This window comes from Eptesicus fuscus, chromosome 20 (genome assembly GCF_027574615.1).
Source record: "Eptesicus fuscus isolate TK198812 chromosome 20, DD_ASM_mEF_20220401, whole genome shotgun sequence".
Lineage (NCBI taxonomy): Eukaryota > Metazoa > Chordata > Mammalia > Chiroptera > Vespertilionidae > Eptesicus > Eptesicus fuscus.
In genome coordinates this window covers 13,943,147-13,968,918 of record NC_072492.1, presented here as the reverse complement: position 1 = coordinate 13,968,918, position 25,772 = coordinate 13,943,147, and the positions used below count along the sequence as shown (strand labels likewise).

General features: G+C 46.5%; 1 protein-coding gene across 1 annotated transcript; it reads right to left on the bottom strand.

Annotated features, from left to right (window-relative positions):
• Positions 1-364: 364 nt before the first annotated feature.
• On the bottom strand, positions 365-16,536 carry XAF1 (XIAP associated factor 1). The gene is made up of 8 exons (XM_008156795.3): positions 16,482-16,536; positions 14,709-14,844; positions 14,047-14,103; positions 13,492-13,687; positions 12,246-12,331; positions 5,767-6,096; positions 1,109-1,181; positions 365-962 (listed from the first exon to the last, which is right to left on the bottom strand). Exons 1-7 carry the CDS (start codon positions 16,511-16,513, stop codon positions 1,125-1,127), a joined length of 894 nt encoding a protein of 297 aa, XP_008155017.2. The 5' UTR covers positions 16,514-16,536; the 3' UTR covers positions 365-962; positions 1,109-1,124.
• Positions 16,537-25,772: the final 9,236 nt, after the last annotated feature.

The window sequence follows — 25,772 nt, the reverse complement described above, 5'->3', positions numbered from 1 at the left end:
CCCAACCACCTCTACCGACAGCCTTCAAAGGCACCCCTTTGGGCTTCACCAGTGAGCCCGGGGGGCCTGTGGGGGGCTTGGGGCAATGCTTACTCCAGGCCTGTCTTCATCAAGGCTGTGGATGGACGGATTGGAGATCACCCACACCAGGGCTCTCAGGCAGCTTTGCCTACAGCCCAGGCTCACGTCTCCCTCCCTCCCTCCCTCCCTCCCTTTCTTCCTCCTTTCTGGCCCTTCCCTCTCCTGTGCACTGTCTGGCCCTGCTGCCCACCGCTGCCCTCTCTTGTGAGGAATCCAAAGAAAGGTGAACAAGAAGCTTACAGGGAGGGTGTTTTTATTCTTCCTTATTCTTATTCTTTTATTCTTATTCTTTATTGTTGTATTACACGTCTCCTCACCACCCCCTCCCGCTTTGATTCTCCCAGCTCTCCCCCGCTTCCAGGCACAGGCCCTCACCTCCCTACTGTCTGTGCCCACTGGTTATGCTTCTATGCATGCATGCAAGTCTCCCTCCCCTCCCCTGCCTTCCCTCTGAGGGTGTTTTTATTCTTCAGGAAATATACACATATCTCAAAACTCAACAGTAAAGGAAACATTCCATTTAGAAAATGGGCAGGAGACACGAATAGACATTTTAGATGGCAAATTAGCAAATGAAAAGATACTCAACATCATTATGGTAAATGCCATTTGAAATCACAGTAAGATACGACCACGTACTTATTAGAATAGTTAAAATTAGAAAAAAATGATGACGGCAATACCAAACGCTGGCCAGAGAATGTGGGGAAGTGATGATGGTCACTCCAATTGCTGGTGGGAATTTAAAATGGACAAAGCTGGGGTCCCCCGACATGTCCGGGCCATGGGGCCCAGATGCTTGATCAGAATTCTCAGGCAGAAGAGCTGGAGGCTTTTTTTCTCTCCTGGTTTATCTGTACCTCTTGGGCAAGCCAACATCTCTGTCCAAAAGGAGGGAAATAGTTAAAATCCAAACCCTTTCTTCCATAGGAAAACCCCCAAGGAATAAAACCCACCACCTTTCCCAAGGAGAGGCTACCACAGAAAGTCAGCAGGGAGACCAGTCCATCTTCTAAATCTGTAGTACCTTTTCTTTTCCAAATCTAGCTGGAGTTTCTGCCTTGTTTTCCTCTCCATGAAGCTAACCACCAGCATTTCTCCTAAAGAAATGGATATAAAAAAAGTTTGACGTGTTTAAAGTGGGGGGTGCGACTTCCTGGGGTATCCCTGGGTATTGCTCTCCTTAGTTCCCGGAGCACAAACCCTGAGCTACGGATGGCAGAGAAAAGGCATGGGGCCCAGTGAACTAGGAAGGGCCTTTGTGTGTGTGTGTGTGTGTGTGTGTGTGTGTGTGTGTGGTGGGGGGGGATGGTTGGGTTGGGTCAATGTTTACTAAAGGCCTGTCATCATCAGTGGGGTGGATGGACAGATTGACAAACACCCACACCAGGGACTCTTATGCAGCCATTAAAAAAAAAAAAAAAGAGCTTGGAGGGAGGAATGTCCTTGGGTGTTGCTAAATCATAACATTAAGTTGCAAGGAAATATATATAATCGGACTCCAAATGTGTATGTTTGTATGTGGTTATGACCCATGCTGTTACTTTGTAATTATTTTTGTCTCAAGTAATATATTTTTATTTGCTAAATTTGGCAACCCTATTATATAAGGATGAAGGAATGTATGGAAGGAAACAACAAATTGTGGGAACTAAGAGAATGCGGCACCACCTCAACATAATAAAGGCCATACATAACAAATACATAGCTAACATACTCAACCAGGAAAAACTAAAAGCGTTTCCCTTAAGATCAGGAACAAAACAGGGATGTCCACTTTTACCACTTCTATTTGACATAGTACTGGAAGTCCTAGCCACAGAAATCAGATAAGAAGAAATAAAAGACATCCAAATTGGAAAGGAAGAAGGAAAACCATCATTTACAGATGACATGATACTGTATGCAGAGAACCCTAAGGATTCCACCCAAAAATTACTAGATTTGATAAATGAATTCAGTAAAGTAGCAGGATACAAAATAAATATCCACAAATTGGTTGAATTTTTATATACCAACTAGAGGCCCGGTGCACGAAATTTTGAGCACTGGCGGGTTGGGGGGTGCGGGGGGGATCCCTCAGCCCGGCCTGTGCCCCCACGCAGTCTGGGATCCCTGAGGGGAGCAGGTCTAAGCCTCAGTCGGACATCCCTCTCGCAATCCGGGACCCCTCGCTCCTTACCGCCTGCCGGCAGCAGAGGCAGGAGAGGCTCCTGCCACTGCTGCTGAGCTCGCCAGCTGTGAGCCTGGCTTCTGGCTGAGTGGTGCTCCCCCTGTGGGAGCGCACTGACCACCAGGGGGCAGCTCCTGTTTTGAGCGTCTGCCCCCTGGTGGTCAATGCACATCATAGTGACTGGTCGTTCTGCCATTCGGTCGATTGGTATAGTTCATGATAATGAACTATCAGAAAGGGAAACTAAGAAAACAATCCCATTTACAATTACATCAAAAAATAAAATACCTAGGAATAAAATTAACCAAACAGATAAAAGACTTGTACTCAGAAAACTGTAAGATGCCGAAGAAAGAAATTAAAGAAGATACAAATAAATGGAAGCATATACCATGCTCATGGATAGGAAGAATTAAAATGTCCATACTACCCAAAGCAATCTATAGATTCAATGCAATTCCTATCAAAATACCAATGGCGGTTTTTACAAAACTAGAACAAATAATCCAAAATTTTATGGAACCACAAAAGACCCCAAATAGCAAGAGCAATCTTGATAAAAAAGAACAAAGCCAGAGGTATCATGCTACCTAATATCAAACTATACTAAGGTAATCAAAACAGCATGGCATTGACATAAAAACAGATACATAGATCAATGAATAGAATAGAGTGCTCAGAAAGAAGCCCAAGCCTTTAAAGTCAACTAATCTATGACAAAGGAGGCAAGAACATAAAATGGGATAAAGACAGTCTATTCAATAAATGGTGTTGGGAAAATTAGACAATTAAATGCAAAAAGAAAAAGAAAGAAAACACCTTCTTAATGCCATATTAAGAAAAACCTAAAATAATGAATTAAATACTTAAGTGTAAGACTTGAAAACATAAAAATCCTAAAAGAAAGCATAGGCAATAAAATCTGTGACATTTCTCTTAGCAATGTTTCTTTTCCCCTCCCCTGATATATCTCCTTGGGCAAGAGAAACAAAAGAAAAAAAATAAACAAATGGGACTACATCAAACTAAAAAGCTTTTGCACAGTAAAGGAAACCACCAACAAGATAGTCTACTGAATGGGAGAAGATATTTGCCAATGATACATCTGATAAGGGGTTAATATACAAAATGTATAAACAACATACAACTCAACATCAAAAAAACAACACACAAAAACCATCCAATAAAAAATGGGCAAAGGACCTGAATAAACACTTCTACAAAGAGAACATACAGATGGCTAATAAACATATGAAAAGATGCTCAACATCATTAATCATCAGAGAAATGCAAATTAAAACCACGGTGAGATACCATGTCACCTGTCAGAATGGCTATCATCAATAAATCAATAAATAACAAGTGTTGGTGAGGATGTGGAGAAAAGACAACCTTCCTGCACTGTTGGTGCAGCCACTATGGAAAACAGTACGGAGGTTCCTGGAAAAATAAAAAATGGATCTGGCCCTAAGCGGTTTGGCTCAGTGGTTAGAGTGCTGGCCTGCGGACTGAAGGGTCCCAGGTTCCATTCCAGTCAAGGGCACATACCCGGGTTGCAGGCTTGATCCCCAGCCAGTAGGGGGCGCGCAGGAGGCAGCCAATCAATGATTCTCTCTCATCATTGATGTTTCTATCTCTCTCTCCCCTCTCTCTTCCTCTCTGAAATGATTTTCTCTCATCATTGATGTTTCTCTCTCTCTCTCTCCCTCTCTGAAATCAATAAAAATATATTTAAAACAAAAACATTAAAAAATAATGGATCTGCCTTATGACCCAGCAATTTCACTTCTGGGTATACATCCAAAGAAACCCAAAACACTAATTCAAAAGAGTATATGCACCCCTATGTTCTCTGGAGAGTTATTTACAATAGCCAAGATGAAAGCAATCCAAGTGCCCATCAATTGACAAGTGGTTAAAAAAGCGGTGATGTGCAGATGCAATGGAATACTACTCTTTCATAAAAAGGAAGGAAATCTTACCAGTTGGAACTGCATGCATGGACCTAGAGGGTAGTATGCCAAGTGAAAGAAGTCAAACAGAGAAAGACAAATAGCACATGATATCACTTATGTGTGGAATCTAAAGAGCAAAATAAATGAAAAAACAAAATAGAAACAGACTCATAGATACAGAGATCAGACTGATGGCTGCCAGAGGGGAGGGGGTTTTGAGGGCTGGGTGAAAAAGGTACAGAGAGTAAGAAGCACAAATTGGTAATCACAAAACAGTCCCAGGAATGTATTGTACAGCATAGGAAATACAGCCGATAATATTGTAATAACTATGTATGGTGTTAGGTGGGTACTGGAAATATTGGGGGCACCACTTTGTAAAGAATATGTCTAACCGCTATGCTGTACATCTGAAGGTAATCCAAAATAATATTGAATGTAAACTGTAATTTCAAAAAAGAGAATATGGCACTAATAACACTCCAGCAAGTATGAAATTCACCCATCTTTGTAAAATTCTATGCTTATGTGCATATATAGATGCTTAAAGAAGTTGGAAAATAAAGATTTAGGTCTAACTTTTTGTAAGGAGGGTGGATCCTATTAAGTGAAAAAGGCAAATGATGGTGTAATAAGTATCGGAAGATGATATACGGGGAAAAGAAAGAATTCAAACCCCATAAAGGTTTGTTCAGGTTTGTGTGAGCAAAGGTAAAGCCAGGCTGCTGATGTTGGTATCTCAGGGCATGGGACTGGGAAGGGGGGTGGCGAGTGGGAGGATTAGCTTTGTCTGGTATATCTTTGTATGGTATTTGGATGTCATGTATTTTGAAAAACAAATAATGAAAGTTTTTTTTTTTTTCTTTTTCTTAAGTGAAGCATCCAGTCTGGAGCTTAAGAGCGTAAGTTGCGGAACTTGATACACGTGGATCCCAGGCTGGATCCTGCCACTCTCTAACTGTATAATCCTGGGGAATTATAATTCAGTCTGGTTTCCTAATTTGTAAAATACAAATAACATATCTGCCTATGATGTATAATGAAGATTGACTGTGTGTAAAGAACTCTGCCTTGTAACTGGCACATAATGGTTAACTACCTCTAATGCTAATTCTTACTATGACTAGAAAATCATCTAGGAGGTAAAACTCAGGATACTGAGGCTGCAAATCCTATCAGATACCAACTGATTTAGGATCTCGAATGAGGCTCTGATCTCTGGGCCTCCGTTGCCTTACCTAACACCGGGAGAGAGCTGGACTGGAGGCCCTCTGCTTCACCCATTTCCTCAACTGTTAAAGCACTTGGCGTGCTCAGCCCCTGGGCCAGGAACTGGAGACACAGAGATGAAAGAGCTGGCTCTGCCTTCAAAGGGGGCCCCGTCTCTGGGAGATGAGGCAAATAAACCAGGTGGGAAGTGCCAGGAGAGAGTGGATTTGGGCACCCAGAGGAGGAGACAGGGAAGGGCCTTTCCAGTGGCAGGGTCTACACACATCCTGCAGCTCCTGGGTTTCCATCTGGTTTACAGCCAGGTAAGGAGAGGACAGAGGCTGGTACCTGATGTCGGTTGAGGGTCGGCAGGGGAAGGAGGATATCACACTGAGGACATCTATGCAGAACGTCATAGGCTGGGTCGTCCACGACCCAGGGCTTGTGCTCGGGCTTCAGAGGCAGATCCAGGGATTTGTTTGTGCCACTCGGTGCTTCCTTTGTTGAATTTTCAGAAAGAAGAGGAAATCTGTTTATATTTTTCATCTTTGGGCGAACATCTTTCACTGCGGTGGAAGTTTGATCTTCAGCAGCCTGACTTGGGAGGGATGGAGGAGAATTTCTTGTCTCTTCGATTGGAAAATATTTTGCAGACTTTGAGGTGGTATGGCATTTATCCTGCAATTGTGAGTAATAGATCAAATTTTAAAATGACTTTGGCTTTAATGGCTGGACAGTACAATAGACTAGATAACCTGGAAACTTTCCACCATGAACACTTAGAAAGGCTGGATAAAACACAGCAAACATTCATTTAAGTTTATAGCTGACTTTGTAAGAAAGGGAGAAAGCTCCATGGCCCAGGATGAAAACCTAACCCGTGAAGCACTTGGGCTGACACTTTGGGAGATGTGGGGTCAATCTTGGATGAGAGAAAAGTCCCATCTACACAAGGTGGGGAATTGAAAGTAAGACTCCCGTTTCCCAGAAGAAAGTCCGGAACCTCAAAGGCTAAACTATGGTGGCAAAATACATACATACATACATACATACATACATACATACATCAGTTAATTGGATAAGAAAAGTGGCAAGGAAGCTTGTCTACCTTGAGCTGGAGTTTGAGTGTGGGGAAAAAAACAACACTGATGCTCTGGGCAATTCAGAACCACACGTCTATGCCATCTTTGTGTTTGGGGCTCAGATTTACATTAGTCTCATGGTGTGGGAACACCCACGCAGAAGAACTAACCTATAAGTTGGAATGTATGGCAAGAGCAATAACAAAAGTTCTCTGGAGGGTATATAACTTCAAACTACATTGTATAGGATTCTCACAGGTAGAGTCACTAAATAGAAACTCACAAGTAAGGCTTATAGACACTCAAGGAAGCAATCTACTTAAGCAAGGGTCATACCCAAGCAAAACCAGGATTAGTCTCCAAGAAGTTCAGATAATAAAACTATGGGATACAGACTGTAAAATAAATGAATTAAAAATAAATAGAACAAGAGAAAATAATAAGATCCTATGAAAAAAGAGCAGGCAAATTTAAATGAGAAATAAATAGAACTAGAAATGAAAAATACAGACATTGAACTCAATGGATAGGCAAAAAAACAGCAGATTAGATAGATTTAAAGAAATTCCCTAGAATATAGGAGGGATAAATAGAAAATGTGAAAAGTTAGGAGACAAGCAGCTAGAATGAGAAGGCTTAATATACATCTGTTATGTTCCACAGGAAGAGTGGGGAGAACATGAGAGAGTTAAGGAATATTAGGGACTCAAAGAAATTAGAGCTTAGACTTTTTCTCAACTGATTAGAGAGATATATATTTAGATTCAGGTAGTGGAAATCCTGAGGAAAAGAGGAAAAACCCCACATTTGAGCACATTGTTCTGAGCAGTATTGAGTAAGAATAGATCCTCTCTTAGATACATTGCAGCGAAACCTCAGAAGTTCAAAAGGTGAAAAGATCTTGAAATCGACCAAAGAAAAAAATATCTACAAAGGAATGACAATTCCATGGAAGGCAGACAATGACATGGAAAGATTATCAACAACAATCAAAGAGGTTGAAAGATGGTTGGAATAATCTTCAAAATGCTAAGAGGAAATAACAGTTAATCTACTATTTAATATCCAGCTAAACTACCATCCAAGAATGCAGAAAAAAGAAGTACATTTTCAGGTAAGTAAAGATTTCCTACTCACAGTTTTTGCTGAAAGAACTATTGAGAAGTGTAGTTCAGGAAGAGAGAACTCTTCCCCAGAAGAAAAGCTTGGGATTCAAAGAATGTGAGCAAAGGAAAAGGTAAAATGTGTGAGTATATCCAAACAGGCATGAATTACATAGAACAATAATAATAATGACTAGAGAGGGGTAGTATGAAACTAAGGTGGAACTAAATTATTCTGGCAGCATCAGGTGAGAGTAGAACATTAGAGTTAACATGTTCTCAAATCCATATATTGTTTTTTAGAAGGCTAGAGAATATGACTAATTTTAGACTTTAAGCCAGGTATTCATATTAAAATTTATGGGTATCTAACAAATGATAGAAATAGAATGCAAAATTGCCAAATCAGTAGAAGAGAAGAAAGAACATTTGCTCAACCCAATAGAAGGCAAGAGAAGAAAAAGCTTCAGCAGCAGCAGTAAGGAACAAGCATTGCCCATGGTAAAAAAAGATGGTAGACAAGAATTATTTTAACATTGTTGAGAATGATGAAGGCATTGTTGTTAAGTAAGAAAATGACTATTTTTAAGATGTATATTAAAGGATGACGGATGAAATGATAGGCTATCTTGGGTTTATTTTAAAACACTTTTTTTTTTTTTAAAAGAAAAGGGACAGATGAAACAATGTTGAAAACTTTTGATTGTTGGTATACCTGGGTGATGAGTGCACAGGGGTTTATTATATTACCTCCCTACTTTCATATTTGTTTGAAAACTTTTGTAATACCATTAAAAATTAAGATGGTACATAGATTCTATAACCATCTAAGCTATTATTTTCAGACATATAAGGTTTAAAAAATTAGCTGTCATGCTTTTTTTTCTCAAGAAACTATTAAAGGATACACTCCACCAAAGAAGGAGTAAACCAAGAAAGAAAAAATCCAAACCTAAAATTTGGGGAATAAACTCTAACAATGGAGACAGTGGAAGGAATTCCCAGAATGACAGCTACTCATCAGATCTGGGGAGCCACATGTCCCCACAATTCAACGAATAAAGTACCTGATGTGTTTGATTGCATTGAGGGGGAAGTTTTCAAATCTGGTAGAAAGTTTTAGGGATGATTTAGTGATAAGTATCTAGAAAGTGAAGCAAATGAAAAACTGAAGCAATTATTAACTCCAGGGAAACCAAAACATTGTAGAAGAAAGCAAATGCAATTTCAGTTTGTGTGACATAGCCATTTAATAACATGATATTGATTACTGATTTAACCAGAATAGGTGATATCAATAAATTGGGAGGATAGAGAGAGGAAACCTGGAGGTGTGTATAGGATAGGTGGTTTAATAAAATGAAATCCACATCCCTAAGTCATTGTGTTAATAGGTTTTATCTAAAATTGAAAAAAGGAATAGCAGTATGAGAAGGTGCTTTAGAAATATGGAGCCAAACACCAGAAGAAATGGCTAAAAGAGTTAGAAAGTAGAGTATCTGTGACTTGGAAGCAGTAGCATGAAGGGGAGCAGTGAAGCTAGTATTTTAATGGGTGAAGGAGACAATGACGAGGGCTATCATAGAGAAGTGAATTAGATAATATGTTAGAAATTGATAAATGCTCTGGAAAAGAAAACAGTAGAGAAAGGTAAAGGGCATGTTAGATGTGGGATGGGGATGGGTTACAATTTTAAATGGGTTGTTTAAAAAGCATTTAAGTGAACATGCAGAGTAGGCAGTAATATATAAGTCTGGAGTTGGGAGAAAAGTCTGGAAAGAGATACAGATTTGGGGAGTGTCAGCCTACATAAGGAATTTTAAAAATCGTGAGATTGGATGAAATTATTGACGTAGTGTGTACAGATAGAGAAGAATACGAAAACTGAACTCTAGGGCCCCCTAGGTTGGGGAGCAAGAGGAGAGAGCAGTGAGGTAATTGAAAACCAGGGGAGTATGGTATGCTGAAAGTCCAGAAAGAGGTGAATTGAAGCGAATTGAAGAAGAGGGAGTGATGAACAGTGGTCTCCTCATAAAGGACTGAGGATGGACCATTGGATTTCATGATGTGAAAGTCGTTGATTTTGATAAGAGCAGGTTCTTTTTGGGGGGAGGTACAAAAGCCAGAGTGGAGTGGGTGTAAAAATGGGCAAAGAAAGGGAGTCAGTGACTAGAGACAACTTGTTCAAACATTTGCTATAAAGGGAAACAAAGAAAGAAGATGGTAGCTAACAGGAAATAAGATCAAGATAAGTATTTTTTGCTTTTCTGTTTTTGGGTCATCTATATATATATATAAAAGCCTAATATACAAATTTTCCCCATGGGAGTTTGACTGGGAGACTGATCGCTCACTATGACATGTGCTGACCACCAGGGGGCGGCGCAGAACGAAGGAAGGTCCCGGTGGGCAGCCGGCAGCTGGCAGTTGGGGAAGGGAGGTCCTGGCTGGCAACAGGAAGGTAGGCTCTGGCTGGCAGCCGGAAGGCCCCGATCGGCCCTGACTGCTGGCCAGGCCTAGGGACCCTACCTATGCATGAATTTCATGCACCAGGCCTCTAGTGTTAAAATAAAGTGAAAGACCAGGAACCATAAAACCACCTGGTATGAATGATCTCAGTTCTTAATTTGCAAATTAGAAAAGGAGTGGGGGGGGGGGGAGGGGAAGAGAAGATGCTTTTGATGTAAGGCCAAAGATTGCACCATCAATATAAGTATTTATTAATAGTACCCCTTTAAAAACTTATAACAAATATTGGAACATACTGAACAGTCTGAGACTCTGTTGCTACCTACTTGTGCAGCTCATTTCACCACTCCCTGTTGCAGGAGAGAGAGGGGACAGTTGCTGGAGCAGTGGGACAATGACCTTGTGTGGAAAAGAATGGAGTGCAGTACACAGCCAGCGTTAGATAAGAACATAGAAAGCTCCTCTATGGTTAACGGGTGGGAAGGCAGAGTGTGCGCGCATGGAGGCTGGCACGAATGTACGTGTGGTGGTGAGTGGTCATGGATGTTTTCTTCTCATGGAGAAGTAGACGAATCATTATCCCCATTTCCCTCAAAAGAAGAGAGAGGCTCAGGGAAACTACGCAACCAGTCAGTGGCAGAGCAGCACTACAATCCAGAGTTTCTGACCACAAACCCAGGTCCACGTTTGAGAGTAAGCGCAGAGGCTCTTAGGTTGCCAGCCTGGACATTTTGGAGGGAAGTAATCAGCGTCACTCTGTGCTCCCCAAGTATCTTCTGCGTCAAACACATGACGTGGACCACTTATGTAACTGAATAAGCATCCGCGTTCAGGAAAACAAAGGTACGGGAGGTTTCCATGTGCAGCTAAGGCTGAGGATCACTTGGCAGGGGCAATGCTGCTCAAACTTGAAATGCTGGTGATCTTGTGAAATAGCAGACTCTGAGCTATCATTTCTAGGGGAGGCCCAGAGACTTGGCACTTCTCACAAGCTCCCAGGGGGATGCTGCTGCAGCTGGGCCATGGACCACACTTCACACAGCAAGGAGCTGAAAGGGGGCAGTGACCCAAAGGTCTATCAACAGATGAACGGATAAACAAACTGTAGTGTGATCATGAAGACCACAAAAGGACGAAGTACTGACACACGCTATAACACGGATGCACCTTGGAAACATTATGCTGACAGAAAGAGGCCGATCACCTAAGACTACATATTATATGATTCCCTTTATATGAAATGTCCAGAATAGGCCAATCCGTAGAGACAGAAAGCAGATTAGTGGTTTCTAGGGACTATAAACAGGAAGGAATAGGGAGTGACTGCTTCATGGGTAAAGGGTTTCTTTTGGGGGGCGGTGAAAATGCTCTAGAACTAGATAGAGGTGATGGTTTCACAACATTGGGGATGTACTAAGTGTCACTAATGATACGTTTTATGTTATGTGTATTTTACAACAATAAAAAGATTTAGATCATCCTAGGGTTTTTTTTTTAAATTCTGATAGTCATAGTTCTCTGAATTGAAGGGTTAAGAGAGGATAAACATTTCTCTGCTCAAGGAAAAGGAGATGAGTTTCTTGGAGAGAAACAGTGGTAAGTTTCCCCAGAGAGAGAACGCTCTATCCTGCAGAAAAGGGGAATAACTTGGCACAACCAATGTACCCACTGTGCTTAGAGCTATGGAGGGAAGAGTCTGTGAGTGTTCCCAGGCAAAGCCAATCAACCATCCAATCAATCAATCAATCACATCACCACACCTCTACAGAGTCCCCCTTTGGTACCCAGCCCTCAGATCAGCTTCATTATGGGAAGATGGAGAAAGTTGTTTACTTTTGTGAAGGAGCTCACAGTCTAATAGAAAAGACTCTCACAAGGGACAGACAGTTATAAAGCAGGTCCTAGTGAGGCCACGTCCAGGCCCTGAGGTTGAAGATGCTCAGAGGTGATCAGGTAGCTGGACTGGTCAAGGAGGCTCCTTGAGAGCTGGCACAAATGGAGATCGGTTATGTATGATAAATTAGCCCACAGCAATTCACAACATCCCTTTTTGAGCAAAGCAAAAATGAATGAGGCCCTCTCATATCCTATGTAAAATTGGACCCAGAATACTGCCCTTCCGGAATACAGACAAGCCACGGGCACCATTAGAAAACGACTAATTGCTACTCACCATATGGTGTAAATACTTATTTCCTGGGATCATCTGGTTGCAATAATGACAGCAGATATTGTTTTCAGGAGCTGAAATCTTCTTCCCTAATAAACACAGAAACAGCACCACAAATGATGGCTCTTGACAACGGCTAGCCCAGCTGTCCCGCAAGTGCGTACATGGCCTGTTGCCACAAGTATGAACCGTCCGGGCCTGCCTGCCCGCCCAGCACTGCCTGCGTCCTCAGCCACACAGGCGACCCTTGGCCGAGTCACCCTCATCACCTCCTTTATGGCCGCAGAGGTGCGCTCAGCGCGGCCCGTGACCCTGATGAAGAGACATTCTCCTGGTTTCTAAAGAGACGAGGGAGCCATTAGCACAGATGCCAACCCTGTCCAGCCTGACTGCTCTTTCATTTCACCAGTTTCTGAGCTCGGGGCTCAGACTGGTATTGTACAGATCTCTCTTGATCGTGTTGCGTGGTCTGGCTGGAGTTGCGCGGTGTTGATGAAGTTGTGCGGTGGTGCGAAAGTCCAGCTGGAATGAAGGAAATGTCCGTGAATCTGTACTAGCATCCCAGGTTTTCCTTGGCCATTTTCACCGTGAGTAGCTCGTTTACCAGGAGAGATGTACTGTACAGGGATTTTAGGCTCACGCCACATGTTACCAAGACAACCGGTGAAGTCAACATCAGATCTGTCACACCGATAGCTGTGTCCTCTGCTAACACACCTCACAAAGGGGCGACTGGGTGCAGAGAACACGAAATGGTACCGGGGAGTCACCAGACAGCCCAAAGGTCAGGGGCTCCAGCTAACGTCCTTCTGCCCACTGCTGCTGGTGGGAAAAACTCCAGTCTTGATGCCGGGAAACTTGGGTGTCCAGTTTCACCTCTGCCTCTAGCAAGCTCCTGATTCATTCTGGGCATGGGTTTGCCATCTGTAGGAGGAGGCAGGCGATCTCTGCCAGGCTAGGATCGTGCCAGGGGACTTCCAAGGCAGGCCCCCCTTTTGCCGGGCCCCATTGCCTCTGCGTCCTTCTGGGTGGCCCCCAAGCCCCCACCGCCTGCCTCTAGGTCTCCCTGGGCCGGTCATTTGAAGAGCTCAGCAGACCCACGAGGAGGCCACCACTATGGTACGTGGTCTAGAACCAGAATAACCAAATGGATTGGAGACCTGCACAGCCGTCACCCACACACGGCACCTTGTCCTGTTGAATGCCCACATGCCTCGCACCCCGTCCAGGAGGCTCCCGCCCTGCTCACCTGTCTGGCGCTGGGCCTGCTCGCTCTGGCAGGCATCCCTGTGCTGGGCCAGCGTGCGGAGCACGATGGGCTGGCCGCAGTCCAGGCACAGCTCTGTGCGGTTGCCGCAGTGGTGCTCATGGATCTCCAGCTTGCTGAGGCGCACGGCTGCCCTGCAGAACTTACACACGACGGGGCGCTCCCGGCATTCCCTGGTCTGCGGGGAGGCAGGCAGGATGGCAAGGTCACTCGCCTGGAGTGGCTGAGCCCAGGTGGGGACATGGGCTGATTTCCCAAGGGGCCTGAGCAAATAAGAAAGCTGACGGGATGGGCCAGAGTGGGACCCCCTCTGGGGATTTTGAGCTCTCCTGGGTCACCGACCACAGCAAGCCCTCTGACCAGCATCCGGGGGACCGGAGGCTGCGTGTCCCTCTGCTGCACAGATTCTCCACTGCTTCCCAAGCCTCCTTGGGGGAGGAGAGAGGTCAGGGGGAAGTCTACCACCGGCCCCTCCTCCCCTCCCTCTCCTCCCTGGGTGGCTGCTCCTGGGAAGGATGAACTGCACTTGATTCTCACCTCGTGAAACGCCAGCACTTGCTTCTGCATGGTCTGCTGGCACATGGCACACCCGACCTGCACAGAGAGAGACGCTGGTCCCAGCACCTGCTGGCCTCCTCCACCTCCGCTTCACACGCTGCAGGCTGGGCTCTGAGAGCCCTCAGGCGCCGGGTCAGGTGTGCTTGCCTCAGTCCCCAGGGGGCACAGTCCCATGTTCAAGAAGTATTTGGCGGGGGGGGGGGGGGGGGCGAGGGGGATGCTTTGAGTTGAAAGGGATGCCTGAGCCTGAGGATCTGAGAGAGACAGAGGAGGGGCCCGAGGAAGGAGTGACATGAAAGAGCAGGAAAGAAAAGCCAGCCTTGGCCGTGACTGCCTTCTCGAGCTTTCCTCTCCGGCTTCTCCTCTTCACAAATCTCAAAAGTACACTCAGTCCTTCCTGCAACGGAGACCCCCTCCCCTGGGCTAAACAATAAGCCTGTAGGGAAAGGGCTGGGCACGGGAACAGCAGGGTAGACTCCGTTTCCTAGGAGACGTGTGGAGTGACCGTGTCCACTGCACAGGGCCTGAGGCATGCAGGGCTCGGCGACTTGCCCACGGCAGCCAGGCCCGCGGCCGCAGCAAGGGTCCGAGTCAGCCTCGCCGCGCAGCACCCACCTGCGTCCCTCCCGGGGCCGCCTCACCTGCTGGTGCCCGTTCTCGCAGTGCTCATCCATCTCCGCCTGGAGGACGGGCTCCTTGCACTCGGGGCACTGGGCCAGGAACAGCAGGCAGTGCGCCTCATGGAGGGCCAGGTGGGCAGAGGCCACCCTTCTTTTGCTGCCAGATGGAGGGGAAGGAAGTCAGGCTGATTGCGGGTATAAAACATGGAGCCCTACTTCCCACCCAGGGCCGCCGGGTTAAGGAATGTCCAGGCCTCGAGCACTGAGCATATGAAGATGATGTCACTGTCCCTGTGGCCCCACGTTGGTCCCAAATCAGAACATCGCAAAATCATAAAGTGTAAGGATGCGCTCCAAGCTCTTCTATCGCCCGGGGCCAGCGAGGGTGGGTGGAAAGGAGCAGGTGGGAGAGATGGCAAAGGGGCCCAGGGAAGTCTTGGGTAGGTTCATAGGTTCACTGTGGTGATGGTTTCATGGGTATACACACGTGTCAAACGCATGAAACGGTGCACTTTACACATGTACCATAAACACCGTGTATGTCGATTATACCTCTGGAAAGCTGTTTTAAAAAATGAAGTAACAAATATCACCTTCTTTCCAAGATTCTGTCTTGTTTTCAAGAGTTCCGCTGCCTGGCCCGCAGCAGCTGGGAGCCCAGCCCTGGCACCCCCATGCTTGCTGCAAGGGCAATGCCAGCTTTCAGAATCGCCATGACTGGGTGAGCCGGAGGCGTCCACCTGTCCCCTGCCTGCAGGCTCACCTGCACAAACCCTCACAGGGACCCCAGTCCTGCCTCGGAGGCCCCAGAGAGTGTAAGCTTCTGAGCCTCCCAGTTCCTGGGCAGGGTGTTTCCCAAACCTCCTGTTCACCTGGAAAGGCCTCCTTTCACGTCAACCAGCCCTTGCTTGTGGAGCTTGGGAGGAAGGAGACTCAGTGCCCGTGTCCCGAAAGGCCCAAATACGCCCAAGTCCCTGCCTGTGGGAGGGACTCCCTCCCTTGGTATGCACAAGCTCTGGGCTCTGCACTGCCCAGAGAGATGGCACCAAGGCTGCCTCACCGTCCTTCCTCTGTTCTCCCCCCTCTGCCTGGCCTGGTCCCTCCCCCCTCTGCCTGGCCTGGTCCCTCCCCCCTCTGCCTGGCCTGGTCCCTCCCCCCTCTGCCTGGCCTGGTCCCTCCCCCCTCTGCCTGGCCTGGTCCCTTTCCCTCCTCTGCCTGACCTGGTCCCTCCCCCTCTGATTTCCCTGCCCTGTCCCCTCAGCTCCTCTTCCTGAGCAGGTTCAGACACCCAAGCGCCAGGAAGGTCTGGCTGGAGCAAAGCTCTCTGGGAAGGTTCCCTGCTGGTTCCTGCCACAGGTGGGCCGCTTCGAGAGTGAGGCCCTTCATGAGTTAGAGGTGTGGGCCTGCACTCTGCTCAGCCTCCTTCTCAAGGTGAGGGGGGCTTGGTCTCAGACTGGTGTGCAGACCATATGATCAGAACCCCACATTAGGAGTAGCTCATCAGGGACAATTAGCCTGGCTGTTCGGCTCCAGGACCGTCCCAGAAAGTCTGTTCTGTCTGGAGGGGTGGAGGGCGAGTGTGGCCCAGTGCTGTCAGGTAATGCTGACCACTTCCTCACCCCATTACCCCAGAGATCTGCTGGGGGTAAGCCTTCCTTCCCCGGGGCCCCAGCACCAGCCCTCCCTCCCTGGGAGTTTATGCCTGGACCCTTTTCTCCTCATTCCAGAAACAGACTCATTCTGCCCGCCGGCTCCCTGGGCAGGCTCGGGTGGCCGCTGGACGCAGCTCCTTACCAGTTCCTGCACACCTGGAAGGCTCCCTCCATGGTCTAGTCTCCGGAGTATTCCTGCTGAGTTTCGTTTTTTGCAGAAACAAAACTGAAAGTGCTCCAACAGCCCGGCCCACAGCTCGGGGGGCGGGGTTTTCAGAAATCTCAGCCGGGGCTGCCCCAAGGTTCCTGTGGCTGGACACTCCCCGGCCACCCCTCTGCAGCCGGCCAGCCCAGCCTGCCCCTGCTGCCTCCCCCACCTGGGCTCTCACCCCTGCTGCTGCCACCGGCCGTGTCTACAACCCTGGGGTGGGAGCCAGAGGCCAGGCCTCCCTGGGCAGCAGCCCCGCCCTGTCCCAGGCCAGCTTCACTGCATCGGGTCTGTCCATCCCCTTCCACGAGCACGGCCCTGCCCCGCTCTCCTGCTCCGGTCGCTGGTCCTTCCTCTGCAGGAGAGAGATGGCTTGCTGTGTTGAACTTGAAGCTGCTCCCTGAGAGCCGCTCCTGGACTTCCTGCCCCTCTCTGGTCCTGGTTGGTGACGACTTTGAAAACAGGGTCCGGGAGGAACTGGAGATGCAGGTGGTGAGCACCGAGACGCAGCTGGGTGACTTAGGACAGCAGCCTGCCTCTCTGAGCGGCTCCTTACTTGTAAATAGTTACAGCGAACACCCCTAGAGCTCTAACAAGGCGCCAGCAGGCGAGGAAGGTTCGATTTTCATCATCCTCGTCTTCAGATTAAGAAACCAAAGCACGGCCCCAGCCGGTCGCCCGTTGGTTAGACTCTAACCATTAGAGATGTCTGTCGTCCCCATACACCAGGGTTGTGGGCTTGATCCCCGGTCGGGGCACATACAAGAAGCAACCAGTGAATGCATAAGTAAGTGGAACAACAAAGCAAACCCTTTCTGTCTCTCTCTCCCTCTCAAAAAAAAAAAAAAAAAAAAAAATCAATAAAAGAAAAGAAAAAGGAAACCAAAGCAGTGAGGGGTGATGTAGCTTACGCATCGCACAGCCATAGGCAGGCAGCAGGATCAGGCTTGCGCCCAGGCAAAGCGCCCTAACCTTGTCGCTCCTGGAATGGCCTTAAGGTCGGGAGACCTGAGCTTGAATCCCGAGGGTGTTGTTAACTGGCGGCTTGCGTCACCTTAGCCTTTGGGACTTTGTTTCCTCATTGTTTTGGACTCCACTGGGGACCTGGAGGACTTGAGGAGGCCAGGCGCTCCCAGAAGTTGTGTGCAAAATTGCTTTCACGTGAGTACCTCTGTGCCTGTTCCCGAGGAGGAGCGCCGTGTGGAGCAGACACTCAAAAGGAGTCCACGACCCAGACAATTACAAATGATGGACCCATTGACTCCAGAGAGTCCAAGAAACCAAGTTCTGTTAAAAGCAGCACACGTCCCAAATTGTACTCGCATCACTGCCTCCAGGGACTGAGAACATTTGTCTTGTCTCCTGTGTCCTTTTCACAGGGAGAAGCAGGCTACAACTTGTTAGATTACTGAGAATGACAAGGCAGTCTACCTAATTGCTCAGGGGATTGAAAAACTTACAAGTACTTGCAATTCCACCAGAAACATTTGGACATTATACACTGAGTGGCCAGATTATTATGGTCTCTGAATGCATAATAATCTGGCCACTCAGTGTATATCCTATATAATAAAAGGCTAATATGCAAATTGTCCCCTCGACCAGGAGTTTGACCAGCAGGCAGGCTGGCCAACTGCCCATGTCCCCTCCCCCTGGCCAGGCTGGCCAGACCCACCAATGCACGAATTCATGCACCAGGCCTCTAATACACACACACACACACACACACACACACACACACACATATACATATACATATACATACACACTGAGTGGCCAGATTATTATGCATTCAGAGATCATAATAATCTGGCCACTCAGTATATATTATATATTGAAGTTTTTAGAGGGGATATAATATATATTTCTGTTTCCCAGAATTTTATTCATAATAAATCAAGCCCAGAAGATTGATTTGTTGTTCCACTTTATTTAGTTTTTTTAAGTTTACCTTTATTGTTGAAAGTATTACAGATGTCCCTCCCCCCCATTGACCCCTTTCATCCCACACCCACCCCTCCCAGGCCTTCACCACACTATTGTCTGTGTCCAAGGGCTATTCATATATGCATATAAGTTCCCCAGTTAGTCTCTCCCCACCCACGACCTACCTACACCTTCCCTCTGAGATTCATCAGTCTGTTCCATGCTTCTATGTCTCTGGATCTATTTTGTTCTTCAGTTTATTTTGTTCATTAGATTCCATATATGATTGAGATCATGTGATACTTGTCTTTCTCTGACTGCCTTATTTCACTTAGGATAATAATCTCCAGGTCCACCCATGATGTCTCAAAGGGTAAGAGATCTTGCTTTCTTACAGCTGCATAGTATTCCATGCTATAAATGTACCACAGCTTTTTGATCCACTCGTCTACTGATGGACACTTGGGCTGTTTCCAGATCTTAGTTATTGTAAATTGTACTGCTATGAACATAGGGGTGCATATATTCTTTCTGGTTGGTAGTTCAGGTTTCTTATGATATACTTCTAGAAGTGGGATGACTGGGTCAAATGGCAGTTCCATATTTAATTTTTTGAGAAAACTCCACACTGTTTTCCATAGTGGCTGCACCAGTCTGCATTCCCACCAGCAGTGCACTAGGGTTCCCTTTTCTCCACATCCTTGCCAGCACTTGTCATTTGTTGATGCTAGCCATTCTGACAGGTGTGAGGTAATACCTCATTGTCATTTCAATTTGCATCTCTCTGATGATCAGTGACTTTGAGCATTTTCCATATGTCTCTTGGCAAGTCCATCTTTAATTAGCTTCAACATTCATTTTTACTTTTTATAAACTCAATTAAGATATTAATGTGTAGTTAGAGAATTCTGATTGTGGTTTTGCATATTTACCTAAGCATTTTAATTAATTTCAGCTTTAGCAAGCAGTCACTGATAAATGCAGAGCAGCTTTTCACTGATGCATGAAGCCACTCCTGATGTCCTGAGTGTCAGAAATAAAAAAGAGGTCACGAAGGCACAGATGGGCAGTGCTTGGTTAAAGCACTTAGCATGGGGCCTGGCCACTCACCTTGGTGCTGGGGTGGGAGGATAGTGGCTTCCAAACTTGTCCACACCCTGGAATTGCTTGGGAAACTTAAAAAAAACAACCCGGAAGCCTGCACAACCCCAGAGAGTGGGATTTCATTGGTCCAGCACGTGGCTGGGACTTGGGAGTTTTTGAAAGGTGCCAGGTGATTCTAACCCGCAGAGAGGAGAAGGCTGGTTCTGAATCCCAGAGCCGGCCTGGGCCTTGGGCCTTGGCCCCTGGCTTTCCCATCGGAAGAATTAGAGAACGGGGCAGAGGCGCTTCTGCAGATTCCGCAAGTGGAGCTGCGCAGAGTGGGGACCGGCACGTGGTGCTCATGGAAGAAAAGAAAGATGGGCTGGGTTGCTGCAGGGGGAGAGCTGGGGTCAGCGGGTGGACATCCCAGGAGACCCTGAGCTCCCTCCAATCACTACCCTGTCCCTGGATGAGCCGTAAGGGATGAAGGGGACCTGCCCCCGGACAGAGGCTGGGCGGGTCTAGGATTCATTGAGGACCCAGCTCTCCTAACCTCTGTGGGTGAGCTCATAAGCAAGCCCACCCCAAGCCAAGGAGCAGGCAAGCTCTTCACCTGGGCCGCCCGGGGCAGCACCAGGAAGAGAGGGTGGTGGCCTGCCAGATGTTTTTCCGGAAAGTGGGAGCAGATGTGGAGGCCTCTCCCAGACCCCAGACACAGCTGTGCTAACAGGATTCCAAACCACGTGTTGCGCGATGGTACAAAAAGGCCGACAGAATTCTGGTGATGTCCGCACGTGGGACGGGAGCAGCTTTTCTGAGGAGGATAACGGGATTAAGGAAAAGGCCTGGACATCCAGCGTCCTGTCGGACTCTAAAATTCACTCAGGCACTGAGTGAAAGACAGTGTGCAGTAATAATAATGACATTGTCTATGTTCCAGGCATTGTACTGAGCATTTTCCAGGCATCATCTTTTTAAATCTGCCCAACAGCCCTGGTATAAGAAATATTAGTGCCTTTTCGCACCTCTGGAAAAGAAGGCACAGAGAGGTTAATACTTTGCTCAAGGTCACACAGTGAATGTCAGAGCTGGGATTTGAACCAGGGTGACCTGACTCAGGGGTCTATGTATGTCAGCAAGACACCATCCACTGTATTTGACATCTGGAGGAGGGATGGGGACGGCTGGATTAGCATCCTGATGCCCTGCCTCATCACTGGGACACATTCCTTAACCCCTTGACCTTTACTTCCCACTCCTGCCGACCTCCAGGCAGTCTTGTGAATATCAGCAATAATGAAAAAAAAACAAACGGAGCTTTCCCTCACATTGTTTCTGGCTGAGAGTCCCCCAGAACTCGAGATGTAAAGAGGGGTGCCAAGGAGAGACATCCTGGAGGACAGGAATCAGTGACGGGGGCTGTAGGCGTGGACTTGGAAATGACCGTGAGTTTTTTCCTCTACATCTTAACTTTCTTTCAAGATGTTTCCTCTTTGCAGACTGCCCCACCCTGCACCACCCTTCCTTACATAACTTTCACTGGCTCTTCAGGGTCAACTCCAATGTTATCATTGACGTAGGACCTACCTCCTCAGTCACTGGTTATGGTTAGTTGCTTGTCTGTTGCCTCAACTCACTCGCAGCCAACCCTGGGTGCAGGTGATTTGAGAGTCATCACCTTCAGCCACAGGGTCACGCATGCTGTGTGCCCAGCAGGCAGCGAGGCGCTGTGCTGTGCTGTGCAGTAGTGGCCGTCAAACCCTGGCCGACCTGAACGGAGGTGAAGGACACACATCTGGGATAATTAGAGCAGAAGTCAGCAATCTCCTCCGCCCAACCCCACGCCAGCACCCAGGGGTGCTCAGAGCAGCAACGGTGGCCCTTTTCTTTTGAATTTTAAAGAGAACATAATTTTATAACTAGTGCATGCATATGCTTTCTTTAAAAAGATTAGAATATTACAGAAAAATGTAAAATTTCTGAGCCATCGCTATTTTTAACTGGAGTGTGTAACCAGGCACTTTCTGGTTGTACAAAGGCCTTCCCCGGTTCCCACCACCATCTGAATCAGTGCTCTGGGCTTGTATGATTGCATCATTCTGCTACCCGTTTCTGGCCGGTCGCCAACACCGCCCCCCCCCCCCCCCCCCCAACCCCAATCCCATAAAAAACTAGATGAAAAATGCCCTGTTGTGAGCTCAGAATTCCTCTGCAGACCACTGTGGCTACCGCTTGGCAGCTGTCCGGAGTTTCAGTCTCTGTGTCAGGCCTGTGGGTCAGGGGAGGGGGGAAACCAATCTCTCAGACGGATTAGACAGGGCTGCCCAATGCTACCTTCCACTGGGAGGAGGAAGAGGGAAAGCAGAAACTCTGGGCTGGACCAGGAAGAAGGGATGATAATACACACCTCAACACGTTGTGTGTATTATGAGAAATTGTGTGTGAAAGCTGTACAAGGTCACGGAAGGTGGAGAGAATGTTAAAAGAAGGTTATTTCAATAGTTGAGTTTGAATGTGATCTTCGTTAGGCTTTCTTCTTTCAAGGGACCGCTGTGCTGAGGAAGATGATGTAATGACAGAGGTATTTCGCCTCCCAGACAACAATTACATGGTGGCACTGGGCCCACTTCTGTCGGTCGGCCCTGCCTTTGGGAGGATCCTGTGGTCAGAGTGGGCCTGAGCCCTGGGAGGCGTGATCATAGAGACTGCAGTCTCCCTCAGGACAGCATGTTTGGGTGGGAGTTTGTTTTTCCGACCACATGCAATTGCATCAAATGACTAGTCTCTGGATGGAATGCACGCCTGGGGATAGCTGTGCTTGTGTTTGGGGCAGACTCCAGGCCTGGCTGGGTGGCAAAGCCAGGGGATGCCCTGCTGGCTCCTGCTTAGTTGGCATGCAAAGGGGAGGAACCTAACCTTGTCATTAAACTCTTAGGCAAGAAGCAGCAGCTCCTTGGCCTTCTGTCCGCATTTGTGGTCCCAAGTACTTCCCTTCCCGTCCTTCTGCCAGAGGCCTGTTTCCACACATTCTCAGTTCTTTTTCCTGGTTAAAGCCCTGCCCCCCACTCGCCCAACCATTCCCATCCAATCAGCAATCACAGCTCCCTTCTTTGTCCCCAAAGGGACATTTCAGGGACAGTGTTCAGGGGCCTTCTCTCTCTGGTGATTTTTTTTTTTATTTATTTTTTTAATTTATTTTTTAAAATCCTCACCTGAGGATATTTTTCCATTGATTTTTAGAAAGAGTGGAAGAGAGAGGGAAACACAGAGAGAAATATCGATGTGAGAGAAACACATCAATTGGTTGCCTCCTACATGAGCCCTGACCAGGGCCCAGGCCAAGGAGGAGCCTGCAACCGAGTTATATACCCTTGACTGGAATCGAACCCAGGACCCTTTGGTCCACAGGCCTATGCTCTATCCACTGAGCCAAACCGGCTAGGGCTCAGGTGATTTTTTTAGATCTCAGTCATGGTACAGCTACCTTAGTGGCTGCCAGATCTCATGGGACACAAGGCAAATGACCATGTCCATCAAATCTTTTGTTGTCACCTTTTTGGGGGTGAAAGAGGAAAGAATTCAGACCCCGAGCATATTTTTATTATCAGAAACGGAGGCGAACTTACCATGCATGAGTGAGTCATGGTGAAGCGCAGCCACTCAGACCTCATTTTAGAGAATAATTAGTGTCTTTCAATTTTTAAATACGGAAACTTATATTCACGTCTTGAAGGAAGGCGTCCTTTTTGAGTCTGTGAGTTTCTTCCTTGCTCTTGACGTCGCGTGGTCTTTCTCACAATGCTGTGCTGGAGCTTCTTGAACTGCTTGCCCTGGCTCGGAGGTATTATTGTGCCCATCTCTTCCAAATTTTCTATTCAGGAGGTCACGTGGGTAACTCGAAATGGCGATGATGGGAATATTTACACCACAGAAATTGGCAAACACTACAAATCAGAGCATTCCTCCCCAAACCCCATAGAGCTGATTGTTAAATCTTCAGCTGCTCATCACTGCTTTCCTATCTCATTCATGTGACATGTGCTCCATGCAGAAGCCAGGGGTACATCAAGGTTGATAACTGAACAGAAAAAAGACAAAGCTAAATAAAAGTTTATTATTCCTTAACATATATCATGAAACCGTAAAGGGGTTTTTACTTTTTTATTCAGAGGAGAGGTTATAGTCATCAGCTTTTTAAAATTGTCAGGTTAACTTATTTCTTCCAAAAAATGAATCAGAGAAGGAATCCTATATAATAAAAGCTTAATATGCAAATTGTCACCTTTACTGGGAGTTCAACCAGGGGGCGGGGCCAGCAGTGGCCATGGCAGCAGGCAGCTGGGGAGAAGGGAGGCACCCCTGGCTGGCAGCTGCTAGGGACCCTACCCATGCATGAATTTCGTGCACTGGGCCTCTAGTATTAATATATTTGAGCCAATACGTCAGTGTTGGTTAGGAAGAAAAATAAGGTACCAGGCCAAGTTGGTAGGATATTATTTTTCTTTCTTGTTTTTTAGGATATTAATTTTCAAAGTAGAGGGCATGATCGGGGTTGAATTATTCCCTTATCCGTATTTGTTATTATAAGGTATAGTAGGTAGCGTCTAGCCCATCCTATTTTCCACTTTATTTTGTATGTTAATTAATTACTTTAACAAACAATTGGCCTATATACACCTGGCTCAGGGATCACAATCACAAATAAAATAAAGTCTCTGCCCTAAGAGAATTTGCAGACTTGGGAAGTGAAGCTGGCTTGGAAAGAAACGAATGTAGTTGAACTTGATAAATACCAAGATATAATCTCACCAATGGAAGTGTGTGTGTGTGTGTGGGTGTGGGGGGGGGGGGGAACTCAATCCATTTCAACTGGAGTAGTGGGAGTGGTCAGGTCACTTCCATGGGAAGGCGAGACTGAGCGAGTATGAGTGTGTGTGTGTGTGTGTGTGTGTGTGTGTGTGTGTGCTGGTGTGAGGGTGGGTGAGATGTAGATTGAAGGTTGGGTATCTGGGAGTGGAATAGCACATTGCACTGGGGTAGGTAAACACCTGTTGTTTTGCTGGTGCAAACAATGGGAAGGGACGATCTAGTCCTTTTCCCCAGAAAGCAATAGGTTGGGAGGCACTCCGCTTCCATCTTTTAATAGGAGTGCTGATGATTACATTAATCACTATAGCTTTGTGGATCTTGAATTCGGATACAAAATTTCCTCTCCACTTCTCCAGAAGTGTCTTAAGTATTTCTGGCTCCTTGCAAAAGTTTGAATTTTAGCCCTAGCCGGTTTGGCTCAGGGGAGAGAGCGTTGGCCTGCAGGCTAAAGGATCTTGGGTTCCAGTCAGTCAAGGGCAAGCACCTTGCTCCCAGGCTTGATCCCTGACCCGATGGCTATACAACCAAAGGATGCGTCTCTCTCACATTTGTGTTTCTCTTTCTCTGTCTCTCACCCCCCTACTTCCACTCTCTCTAAAAAAAAAAAAAAAAGAAAATTTGAATTTTAGCCCTGGCCTGTGTGGCTCAGTTGGTAGAGTGTGGTCCTCCATGCATCAAAAGGCTGCCTGTTCGATTCCAGGTCAGGGCACATGTCCAGGTTTTGGGTTCCATCCCTGATCAGGGTGTGTGCTGGAGGCAACTCATCGATGTTTCTCTCTCACATCCATGTTTGTTTGTATTTTTTCTCTCTTCCTTCCTTTCTAAAATCAATAAAAATGTATTGTTTTAAAAGTTTGAATTTTAGATTTAGCTTGTCAAATAAAAATTCTTTTGGGATTGTATTTAGAATTGAAATGAACTTATAGATCGAGAGGAATGAAAATATTTACAATGTTGAGTCTTCCCATCAATTTATAATCTCTCCATTTATTTAGCTTCTTTGTTGTTGCTGTTGTACTTTTGTTTCCAGTATTCCTGAATTATCTTGGGATTTTTTTTTCCTCAACAATTTTAATGCTTTCTTATCCATTGGTGATGTTGACTGGCTTCCACTGCTTGCTTACCTGGCAAACTTTTACTTAGCCTTGAAGTCTCAGTTCAAATGCTGCCTCCTGGGTGAAGGTTCCCCCATTGCTCCTGCCACTCAGAGTATTTATTATATTTGTCGTCTAATTGCAAAAGGAAATGTTTACTGATTGCTTACTATATGCCAGAGCGTGTGTGAAGCACTCGCTGAGCATTAACCCATGTAATTTACAAAGCAGCCTTTTGAAACCAGAGTTGGTG